This window comes from Centruroides sculpturatus, unplaced genomic scaffold (assembly GCF_000671375.1).
Source record: "Centruroides sculpturatus isolate CEXI.00-Female unplaced genomic scaffold, Cexi_2.0 scaffold1348, whole genome shotgun sequence".
In the NCBI taxonomy this organism is placed as follows: domain Eukaryota; kingdom Metazoa; phylum Arthropoda; class Arachnida; order Scorpiones; family Buthidae; genus Centruroides; species Centruroides sculpturatus.
This window is the reverse complement of record NW_019385580.1, coordinates 142,991-156,317: the sequence shown is the minus strand read 5'-3', so window position 1 is coordinate 156,317 and position 13,327 is coordinate 142,991. Positions and strand designations below refer to the sequence as shown.

The window sequence follows — 13,327 nt, the reverse complement described above, 5'->3', positions numbered from 1 at the left end:
TTTCCATATTTAATAAAGAATTTTAAATATAAATAGGTTTTTTTTTTAGAATTCAAAATTACATTTTAAATTTAAGAGATGGCAGCTCATATTCTGAAAAATAATATATTTAAACAAAATTATTACAAAACAATTGTAGAATTACAAATTATTATAGATTTTGTTTATAAACAGTTATTTTAATAGAGTCAACAGAAGATATATGCAAAAAATGATTTATAGATGTGTATCAGTTCATTGGATTCTTGTCTGATGTGATCAACAAAAAGATATGTTGTTGCTATAGACAAAATACATTCATTTGAGTGATTATATCATTACTAACAGTTAAAAAAGGGAGATTAAATTAATGTAAATGAGACATTTACATGATAATTTAATGAGAATAAACACAGGATTGAATTCATATTCGATTTTAATTACATGACTTATCTCTCAGTACTTTAAATTTACAACTTACTTCCTGTATCACCATAACACTTAAATAACGAAATGAATACTTCGAAATCATTATTAATAATTTTTAAATACGTAAACACGTATTAAAAATAGTTAAATTACAAACCTCACTAACAGAAATAGCAAATGAAATTATTAACACGGCAGACTTCAAAAACATCATATTCGATTCGTAACTTTCACGCCAGACGAATGTTAACCAAAATTAATGTCATTATCTAAACTAAAATCCGATTGGTCGTTCCAGGAAGGATAACTATTGCTAACCAATAAAAATATCTGTAATAACAAACGTATTCCCGTATTAGGTTAATTTGGAGCGTCTCCGTAGATCGGTCTGAAAAATTATATATATATTATTATCATCTTTAGTAAAAAGTATTTTTTATAACAAAAAATTTCTTTTTATATTACTACAAATATTTTATAAGATAAAACTTTAAATTATAAAATTTTTCGTTAGATGTTTTAATACTTACGTACTAGAGTAATAAGTATTTTTGTAAAATGATCACTGATTGGTGAACGAAATGTAAACATTGCAATATCGACCAATAATACGTTGATTGTCATTATTTGTCGATCATTTTTGTACCGAGTAGTATCTGAAATTACAGTTCACTTGCAAGAGAGGGAAGTTTCTTTGTCATTTGCAATATTTGATGTGCATTATTTTTAATCAAGGAATCAAATTTCAGTTCATATTTTGTTAATGTTAATATTGTATTAGAAAGAGCCAGTTGAGATGATGAAAAACTCGTTTAACTTCAAGATTTTCATTTCCTTGTTAATTCTATTGATAAAAATTAGTTGCGTAAGTAGTTTTCAAATTACTTTAATTTAATATAATGGTATATAATCAATAGTTAAATTAAATTATAATATATTGTGACTGTCCAATGATTTTGACTTTGATATAACATCATGATGCAATACACTGTTTATACATTACTATATTCATGTTTTAAAACAAAATTGTATGTTTATTTATAAAAATATGAAATGTTTGCTTAAGTTAAAAGAATATAACTGAAATTATATAACAGATAATCAAACTGTGAAGTCATAACAATAATTATAGGTAAAATACCCTTATATAATTCAGTTGCATAAGAATACCTTAAAGGGATGGCTTATAAATCATGTATATGTTTTGAAATAATTACAATAAATAATAATTCAGAAATTAAAGCATAATTTAAGTGTTTCTTTTTGAAAAAAGAGTTGTTACTAAGCATACATTTTGCCTTGGATTGTATGTGTATAACATTCTTTGGATTATGTAAGTTACAATACCATTGTTCTTTCTTGTTTTATTTTCTTTATTGCAAATATACACCATATAATTTTTAAACAATTGTGTGTTCAATTAAAAAATGTTTGGTACTTTTTGGTTAACTGGGCAACATTCAATTTTCAATCCAGAATGAAAAAACGAAGTTTAATTTCACATTTTTTACAGATAAACCTTATTTTGCAAATATATGTATAAACATATTCATTGTAATATTAAACATGTGTGAATTACGAAATAAAATATCGATTTCGCTAAAAATAATAGTAAAATTGACTGGCGCCCAGTTAACAGAAAAGTACCAAAAGTTTTTAGTTTATTGAAATTATTGGTTACAAAGTGGGTTTTGATGTGACATTTGCTTAGAGCAAGCTGAAGAAATTACTGCTTAACAAAATTCAATGAACATAAATTGTAATTTTTGGTTATAAAAAAGCCATCTGATATTAGATTTAATAGATTTTGAAATGTTTAAATTATAATTAATATAAATAGTGTTTAACTTTAAAAATTTGTTTATTTATGTTTTGAAGTTAACCACAAAAACTTCATAATATTTTATATAAAAAACAATTTGAACAGCTTTTAACAATATAGAAGACTATGGGCTGATTATTTAAATCTTTAACAGAAGACTAATAAATTTGATAAAAGTATAAGCAATATAAAAAACAGTATGCAAAGAATAAATTAAGGCTTTTTAGATTACTGGTAATATAATTTAATTTAGATTATTAACCAGTTCCAATGCATATGCTGCCAATGAGGAATCTGGAAGTATTTTTTATCGTAAACTCATGCTTCTTCATTTAAGCACTGAGAAACTATGATGTAGCTCCAATGTACTTTAAATCTTTATTGAAACCTATTATCCTGATGGGATTTATTTACAGTGAACTCCTGTATTATACAAATTTGTGTAAAGTGATAAAAAAAGAACTTGCGACTAGTAGCTTACTCATACAAAATTGCAATTTTGTTATCCAGAGATATATATTTCCATCTTTATCGTCTAGACCTAGGTTTAAACTTGCATAAAATCATCTGATAATGCATGTCTTGATAAAACGATTTCTTGTAATGTGGAACGTATCCTTGCATTGTATGTGACTTTGCTTTATTTATTTATTTATTATACAGTTGAATGGAAATGTGTGTTGACAGTGGATTTCCACTCCCTTTTGACAATTCCTTTTTATTTCTGTACTGGGAATGCTGTGCATTCCAGTAATCAGGTTTGTCCATCATTTGTTCATCATATCCTTGTTATTTCTGAAGGATCTATAAATTGTTGCATTTTTTTTAATAATGAATACTGATATTGATGTTCCTCACTGTACCTTGGTATTTTTTGCAAATTCTTGAAGTTTAAGACCATAATGTTGTCTGTGCATTGAGTCTGGTGATGCTTGTATTTTTGCAGACAAACTGATCAATTGATCTATGATTTTTTTTGAGTATCCATATGCAATGGCAATCTTTGATGATATCCTCATATGGCACAAGAAAACAAACATGCCAATTTTTGTATGATATGAATAATAATTCTTAGGGACTAATACTGAATTTGGAGCAAGAAAGTTGATCACGATGCATTTTTTTATACCTACAAATCATCACCAATATATAATGAAAATGTTTGTTACACCATTATGTTATTCATACTAGCTGTTTCAAAAAAATCCACATTATTTCAAGATCATTGCATTTGCTTCCCTCATATAGTGTGAATACATTCGTTACTCAGCATCCTTGATATATAAAAGGAATTAAACTACATCAGAAAGATTGCCATTAGGCATGGCTACCCTAAAAAACTCATAGATTAAGTTTACAAATGCTACAAGCACCATTAGACTCAATGCACAGACAACATTATTGTCTTAAACTTCAACAAGAATTTGCAAAAATATGCAGAAGCATAGTGAGGAACATCACCACCAGTTATTAGAAAAACCCAACAATTTACAGACTTCTCAGAAATGACAAGTAAGTGATGGACAAGTCTACAATCCCTCAAGTGTACAATATTTCCTTTAAGAATAATAGGTTCAACAAAAAGTTAAGAGTACACTAGAGTACTGTTCGGATAAAATCGTCCGCCACACAATTTCCTGCGCTTTTCCATTTTTTGACGAACGACGGTTATCACCATAGAAACAGCAATTTGACAACTTTTGGAAACTCGACCACGGATTGGTTGAAAGACATTGAACCATCAGCGGACGTCTTGTAGCGCTACTAAGCACTGATTGGTGGAAGCCGATTTACTTCAATCCGTATAAAAGGATTGAGTTGTGGCGGGAAGTTTAGTTCGCCTTGGACACGTGAAGGGAACTCACGTTTGACTTTAGTTTGCCTTGGACACGTGAAGTGGAATCACGTTTGACTTTAGTTCGGACATATCAAGGGAACTCACGGTCGTTCTAACTTCGCCTAAGCTGACCTAGAAGATTATTTCGTCTCACTCTGCGGTAAATAACTTTAAAGTTTGTCGTCGCAAGGTGTCTTTTCGATGAACCTGTTGTAGTGGATACATGTGTTGAACTTTGTTAACATCTGACGTTTTGTAATTGTTATTTGTGAAAATTTTTGTAACTGTACATACATTTACTTTCAATATATATATAAGTTTTGAATTTAACTGGCTTATGTGTGTGTTTTGAATTTGACTGCTACATTATAGTCTCTAATGGCTTGACTGATGAAACACTATTGCACCATAAAAAAGAAACTTTCAATTACCTTGTTGGCAGAATTCAAATTGGAATGGGTTATTCATGTTAACATACAAGGAACTCGCTTAATATGACCAACCTATAATATGTTGTAGAGTTGAGAGGGATTGAAACCTTACAAATCTACCAGTTATTTTCCAAAAAATATTACATTGGTTGACAGATTGCTATTGTAGCTTAAAGGTCAAGAATTCTTCATTCAGTTATATCAGTTCTATAATCTACTGTAGTTACACTGTATTTTTGCTTATACATGAATATTTATGTAGAAATATTTAAGGTCTTTTGATCATTTCATAAATTCCTTCAAGGACAACTCATAAAATGGTTGGAAGGTATAGAAACATTTTAAATGTTTTCATGCTTCATGATGTACATTTTACTTACTACTAGTACATTTCATTGAAAGAAATAGAAATTGATTAGTATTATTTTTAAGTTAATCAGTTTTATTAGTATACGTAGATGTATTCAGAATATATCAAATTACTCTTAGAAGACTTATTTTGTTTTAACCAAATTGAGTAAAATTTCAATTTATATAAAGAAACTATATTGTTCAATTTTAACTTTATTTTCAAAAAATGTTCTATTTTCTTTATAAATCATGGGATGAAGTCATCAGGAGACCATAATAGAAGAAAATGGACTATGCCCCAGGCTTGTCAAAAAACTGTTATTTTATTATAACTTTATTTTGTTTTCTTAATCAACTTTTTTCTTTTCATCTATCTATGATATTCTACATTCTAAAACTATAAAATTAGGAATGTAAAATTTATATAAATATATACATAGAAAAGAATATAGATATTTTCATTCTTACCTTTCTTTTTTTCTATTATCTCTTCCTTCACTATAAACAAATTGTTTCTGTACATAGGATTACAAATATTTTTAATACTGTTTTTATGTGATTTTCAAGTTAATTGATGAAGATGAGTTAATCCTAATCAAGTCTTTAAACTTGATTAAACTTTTTTATCTGAAGAGAACAGAGTTAGCTAATTCAAATCAATATTCTAATGACTGGGTTACTTTAATACCATTTCTGCAACAATTATGCCTCTGCTGAAATGAACAAATGCAAGAATAATGTCATATTAATCTAAACCAAGTTGAATTCTATATGAACATTATCTTGACTTATAATCTTGTTATTCTCAGTTCACTTAATTGGGATAAATCTCATCACAGTTAACATTAGTCATTTAAATGTAGTATATTTTTTTTCTTAAGTCTGAAATTATTTTTAGTCTTAAGCCTCAAAAAAGCAGTATCTGCTTAGATGAAATATAAAAAATGATTCACTCAAGACTGAACACTTTATTCAATTATTGCATGTGCTTCAGATTGCACAGTCACATTTGAATAATATGTACAGTAAAATCCTGATTATTGGACTAATTCAGGCAAGAGCTGGTGTTTGTTATCTAATAAAGTAGCTTTTCCAAAAGCATGTGTTAAAAATGTGAAAAATTAGTTAGTTTATGTTTTTACTTATGTAGATGTGCTTGTGTAATTAAAATTAAGTATGCATGAGAAGTTAAATTTCTCAGAAAATTTTTCTATATGTATTATTGCTTATTCTTTATTTGGTCAGAGACTGGTCTTGCTAGTAGTATTTTTTCTTAAGTGGTCTTTTTTAAGGACAAGCAAAAAGGAAAAATTTAAAAGGCTAATTTGTACTGCCAATAGGACATAACGACTGGCAACAGGGGCATAGAAAAAGATAGTACTATAAAGCTGGAAATTATTAGCAGTAGCAAACAGTTTTATATATTTCTATGTAACAATAAGTTAAACAGAAATGTGGTTCACATTCATATGTGTAGTTTTGTCATTCACATCCCACTGTACATGGCACTAGTTATCGTTCTACACACGACTGTTCCCAAGTTGTTAGCAGTGTTCCAGTCAAAATTGTTGGTCAAAATGCTCACACATATGCTGGTATTAATGCTCGTTGCTGCAATCTTTGTTTGCATTAGGACTGCCAACTAATGAATTTCACTACTACTTCACAATGGTCATCCTCATTTTCAAAGAATGCAGATATAAATGAATACATTTTTTTTTTTTTTTTTAAGGTTTTTATCTGCATTCTTCAAATCTGAAGATGACCTTTTAAAACAAAAGAAAATGTTTGTTTTTGTTTTATTATATTCAACAATGTATGACATATGGAAAAGGTTCTGTCTTGCTAGCAGGATTGACTTGCATGTTACAGGAGTGTAAAGTTAGGATCTACCCATAAGACCATGGTCCTTCAGGTAGGCCACTTTCCAAATAATCATTATGTATTCACTATAGTTTTGAAACTACTAAACAAGTATATGATCTAAATCAAAATAAACAAACAAACATTTTTTGGAAAATACAGTTTATGAGCAGTGATTCTTGGATTTGAAAAAACCTGTTAATATAATTATTTATAAAAAGCATTTTAAAATTAATAGGATGTTAATTTTCACATGACATATGGACTGGAAATTTTGTCTATTAAATCCAAAGTCTGTTAAATCAAGATTTTACTATAATGTAAAATATACCTTAGTCATAAATCAAACTACTGCATTACATCGGGCTACTTTTCTACAATTATATTTAATTAATTACTAAATAATTTGTTACTAGAGAGAGGTATTAGGTTCCATCTCTTATTAAATTTAATAATTATAATTAAATTATCTTTCTCTACTAATGCAAACTGGATAAGGATTAACATTTTCAATCTAATACTGAGATCTTTATCAAGTCAATTAACATTCCAATATTCAGAATCCAAATCGAACAATGATGTATTACAAAATTAAGAAGAAAAATTTTTAAATAAATAATTACTGTGAAATTTTACACCTGTAAAATTGTTTTATACTGATACTTTGACAAGCATTTTTCCATTTAGCAATTATGTGATATAACATAACAGTTCAGTGTGGGTAATACAATGACATAATACATAAAGGAATGAATTTCAACCAATAAATACCTATAATCTGTATAAAAAGATTAGGAAATTTTGAAAATTCTGGGAAAAAATGATCTGGAATAGAATTTAAAATTTACAACTTTTGCTTACCATGCAGATATATTAATTTAACAGTTATGGTACCTTAACTTTTGTCCGTTTTTCATTTCCAGATATATATGTATTATTACAAAGTTGTATATGGTATAATATCAAATTTTTTATTACCACTTTCAGAATATACAATTTTTGATCACAACTGATCAAATATAGTTTGTTTGCCTATAAAATTTTTCTTGTATAAGTATTTTATAATTAAAAATAGATGAATTCTGATGACATCTGCTGTATCTTAATTAATCAGGATTAAATAACTTATCTAAAAGTGGTTTTGCTTATTTTGAGGCTGTTCTCTTTTCTTTGATGCCATTTTTACAATTTCACACATGCTTATTTAATCTATCTATATAAATATTATTATTATTACTACTAGAATTTGTAAAATGTTTATTGGGAACAATAATATTAAAACTACATTATATAAATCTAATTAAACATTACTGATTAAAATTATATTTAATTATGGATGTATCAAATATAGAAGATTAATTATTTGGCAGTATATTTATTAAATAATTAGTTAATATAAGTTATTTATTATTTAGCTTATCAGATGATGGTGGCAACCTATTTGTAGTACCAAATTATAAAATTAGAATACTTGTAGTATGCTCTAATAAATTTCTGAAATTATTATTTATTAAATTTGGCAGTTATAATTTTCTAAATCTAGTTAATACATTTATTTATTCATTTTGAATTTTAAAAAAAATTTTTAATAAAATAATTTTTTATTGCTATTCTATGATTTATCATTTTATACAGAGAAGTCTGTTTTTTATTTTCTTTAAATATTACTTTTGAAATATTGTTCAAGTTTCAGAAAATAACTTATAAACAACACTTCTTGCACGTGAAATATTTAAATTAGGCCTAATTCTAAACTTTTTGAAGATGAAATTATTTTATGGCTTTAAGAGTAGTCATAGCCACTTGAAATTGTTCTTGTTTTAAAATTTATAATTATAAAAAAATTAACTTTTAAGACAACAAATTTTAATATCTCATGCTAACATCAATAGCATTTCTATGTTATTGATGTTAACATAAGATATTGAAACCATCTTTTTGTTCTTTAGCAAAGGAAGATGCAATTATACACACATTTAGGTTAAACAATGACTTTGTGCCAGAGTAATTATGAACAGTAGACAAATGTATAGAATATGTTTTGTTTTTAAATAAATATTGTTAGGTAGAATTTGTCAATTCTTTTTGACATTGACTTGTTACTTGAAATAGATTGATTTTATTGTTTTATTACCCTGTTTATTGTGCATTTGTAGCTTTCTGAAAATAAATCAGTTTTTCTCTCTGACAATATAGTAAATTTAAAACTACCAAGAATAAAGTGAAAATTATAGTTTTAGGGGGTAGTAACATTAATACACCAATATTCGAAATACCAACCTTACGATTACAAAACAGTGTGCCCCACTGAACCACCAACCACTCTAAAAATAATGGAAATTTTAAAGGTTTTAAATGATTTACAATTTTTCATCTCATTATTGACAAGACTGTCTTGTTTATAAAATTGTGAATTGTGGTGCTGTCAATGGGTTATCACCTTAGAGATATGAAGGAGTACATGTCAGGAGTTGCAATTTGGCACAGAGTATTAGGTGACCAAATCATGTGCACATTAAAAAAACCAGACTTGTAGGTACTCAGGTGATTGGGGATCAAGCCAAAATAAAATACAAAATGCGACACTCTTTCTACAGACAGGCACTAGTGTGAGATTTGCACATGTGTTGCTTGTTGGGAAGTTGGAAATGTTAACATTGTGAAATTGAATTTTGACAAATGAATGTTTGAAAAAACCTATTTACCTGTCCCGTGTTATTCCTGATGTATTTCTGGCCGCGACCTGCTGACCTTGACCAGTTGATCCAAGATATCTTGTTTCAGCATCAGAACATTTTTGAAACTAGATGGCACTAGGAATTATAATTTCATATTAAAACTAACTTTCGAAATATAATTTTTTTTTTACATTTATTAATATATANTTAAACTGTACATTGTTTTTGCAAAATTAAAAAATAATTTCAGATGATACAATAGCCACAATTAGTTTTTTTAAAATCGGTAAATTTTCATTAGGCATTGACAAAAATTCAGCCCAGGGTGACACGCAACAGAGAGAAATTTCAACATTGGATAGGTTAATTTCACTGAAAATGCATAGTGGACAATGCTGTGGCCGTGGTCAGTGAAGTTTGAACGATTGCACTCAAAACCAGCAATACCAAAGAAGATTGGAGAATGAGAACAAGACCCGCTGTGAGCATCAAAGTGATCCCACTTACCATAGCCAAGAACAAGTGCCCGTGACAAGGCAACCTGTCATAACCACGGCAGCAATGAAGCCTGCTGTAATCTATGCCAGGACTCCAAGTAGTGGTGTCAACTTTTCTTTATTGGAGAGTGCTCATTTTTTTCTTTTCTTTAGAAAATGGTGTGCAGTCAAGCCCTGAGTCTCCTAGACATAGTCTTGTCCCAAAGATGGCTTTGGCATTTTACTTATCTTGTTTAATTTTGAGTATTGCACCTTACTTCTTGGTACATGTCAGTTGTGGGGATGCTCTATAACCTCAGCAAGTTTGATTAAAGTTGGTGACCTGAATGTTATGCTGTCCCCTCATGCAAGAATTAGTGTTAGCTTAATCACTAAGTGTGAGATAAGCCAGGGGCACAGGGGCTGTTTCCCAAATGCCACTTAATCGGCACAGGTTGATAAAGCCCAACCTTGGTGTCGTCAGATGGCTAAAACTTGATAGGAGGGCAAAATTGAGTGGGGAGTGTGTGAGCAAGTCGAGAGGTGTTCGTTTTTTGAAGTGACGGGAGACAGGGTTAACATATAACAAAATAAAAGTTTATTAACTATAACCTTGTGATATACAGATTGCTATGTGGTTAAATGCTATTATTCTATTGACTACTTTCACAAGGACGGTGACTAATTTCTAAGCTCTGTCATGTGCCTAATTTCTACTTCGAAAGCAAGTTGACAAAGTTCTAACCCTAACATACATAATATGTAGGTGACGATCGTTGCTTCTTGGAAGAGTCAGAGCCACTGAAGTGTCTTCCAACCTGTGTCTTCTCATTGGGCTGGATCAAGTTTGTTGAATGGAGGTCAGGGAGACGAAATGGGCACTATCACCAATTATAACTTCCAGTTTGATCACACTTTGAGCTTCCGGTAGCTCTCGCTTTTATCCTATTGTCGTGGGAAAGTGATCACGTGATTGTCAAATCAAATGTTGATGATGATGAAACATTTTTGACAGCTAAGTGTCAACTTTCCCATCTGATTGTTATTACAAACGGTGACCTCTGATCTGATTCTTGCAAGGAGCATTTTTTTTCTATTGGGGGATGTTTACAATTCGAAAAACAATTCACATCAAGTTTACAATCCCCTTTAAATCTGCGACTTCACATTAACAAGGGGACCTTACGGTCTCGGAAATTCAGTTCAGGATGAGACTTCACAGATTAGTAGTATACCTCAAGGATGTCCATCCAGAAGAATTGTAAAGTGCACTAACCAGAAGATTCCGAGAAAAAGAACTCTTAAAGTTTTAATCACAGCTCATATACTGGTCGATTTTACACTATGGCAGTGCAGCAAAATGGCTGATTCTGTAGCAAACTCACTTGCAACACAGGCGATCTATGTTTGATCTTAGCCTTCTCTAACTTTTTTTTTAAATTGTTTTAAAAATTATAACAACTTTTAAATAAAGTTAATGACCTAAAAATATTATCAATTAAATCATAAATAATTTTATTTTATTTATGAAATGACTGTTACAGCTAATTAAAATGTGAATTAAAGATAATACTTTATTTTTAAAAAGTTGAATAATTTCAAATGCATTTTTAATGGAGGTAAATTAAAACTTTAATTACTATTGTCATTAAAAAGTTATTACAAATTTTAAGATATTATAAGCTGTGGAGAGGTTAAAAATATTTGTTGTAAATTTGAGGAACCGGTTTCTACGTGGAAGAGTAGAGTATAGCTGTTGCCCTATTGTACATAGGCAGATGGTCATTTCATAAATAAAATAAAATTATTTATGATTTAATTGATAATATTTTTAGGTCATTAACTTTATTTAAAAGTTGTTATAATTTTTAAAACAATTAAAAAAAAGTTAGAGACGGCTAGGATCAAACCTAGATCGCCTGTGTTGCAAGCGAGTTTGCTACAGAATCAGCCATTTTGCTGCACTGCCATAGTGTAAAATCGACCAGTATATGAGCTGCACTTAAAACTTTAGAGCCCTTTTTCTCGGAATCTTCTGGCTAGTGCACTTTACAATTCTTCTGGGTGGTCACCCTTGAGGTATACTACTAACCTGCAAACTGAATTTCCAAGACCGTAAGGTCCCCTTGTAAGTATTAAGATTAGATTCTAAGAAGCAGACTCAAATATAGAAATTATAGTTTTTATTTCATCAGAAACATTTCCAAACTATTCTAATTCATCATCGTCTTGTTTTATAACATATTTCCTACTTATATAAACATCCTGGAGCCCAATATTTTAGTAATACGTCAAATGATTGCCAGATTTAATTTAATATAATTAATTAAATTATAATTATTAAATTTAATAAGAGATGTCACTTAACACCTATCTCTTGTACCAAATTATTTAATATTTAATTTAAAATAATTTTTTCTACTTTAAGCAGTACTAATATTAATGAATTTTAATGTCTTGCAGGCATTTAGTATACATTGTACATATACATATGAATCTGGATTTGACAAACACTTTTAGTAAGTATAAGTTTTTTAATTTTTTAGAAAAACTTTTTAAATGATATGCTTTCAATTATCTTTGCATATATAGATTATGTAATGATTAAGTTTTGGGAAAAATTTAAACAGATGACCATAAATGTCTAGATTTTTCTAAGTTATTTCATACTACAGTTCAGTGTGGTTGAGTTGGTAAACAAAAAGTCTGATTTCAGTAAAATTGCAATGTGCAACTCCAATTCCAACCTTACCCTGTTTTAAAATGTCACAAATTCCTGATTCCTTTTTATAAGAAAGATACCACTGGGTATCCAAATATTTTCATCTAAAATTTCTATATGAAAAGTCCTACTAAAATTGATGGTGAGAATCAAAAGCAGAATTTAGCTCATTGTTAGAACTAAATTTTTCCTTCCAATAAATGATTTTAGTTTAAGAAAGATGTCTGACTGTGTCAAATTTAGTGAGTAAGAGGATTGGCAACATTTCAAACCATATTTCTTCTAATTTTCAGTAATCTGTTAATGAGATACCTTTTTTATCCCAAAAAGATGATACCATAACCTTTTCTGCTAATAGTACTGTTTGTTTTTTTTTTTGTGTGTGAATTTGCTATGTTTTGTTCAAAATTTTGACTGTTTGGATTTTGATATATTACAGTCGACCCCCCTATAAGATAGAGATACGTTCCATTCTTTAGGAATTCTATTTCTTACGAATCCTTCCAATCACAACCCAACACGTATCAAGTTTACAGACTACAACTGTTTGAAAGAATTTCTTCCATAAAATTAATCNGGCTTTAAGAGTAGTCATAGCCACTTGAAATTGTTATTGTTTTAAAATTTATAATTATAAAAAAATTAACTTTTAAGACAACAAATTTTAATATCTCATGCTAACATCAATAGCATTTCTATGTTATTGATGTTAACATAAGATATTGAAACCATCTTTTTG

The 13,327-nt window shown here is 28.9% G+C and overlaps 1 protein-coding gene across 1 annotated transcript in view; it reads left to right on the top strand.

Annotated features, from left to right (window-relative positions):
- Positions 1-1,001: 1,001 nt before the first annotated feature.
- LOC111640303 (vesicular, overexpressed in cancer, prosurvival protein 1-like) overlaps positions 1,002-13,327 on the top strand; it is a 37,194-nt gene continuing 24,868 nt past the window's right edge. The window contains exons 1-2 of the mRNA XM_023386312.1: positions 1,002-1,273; positions 12,330-12,385. Coding sequence (XP_023242080.1) covers positions 1,205-1,273; positions 12,330-12,385 — 125 coding nt within the window. The 5' untranslated portion in view covers positions 1,002-1,204. The remainder of the gene's footprint in view (positions 1,274-12,329; positions 12,386-13,327) is intronic.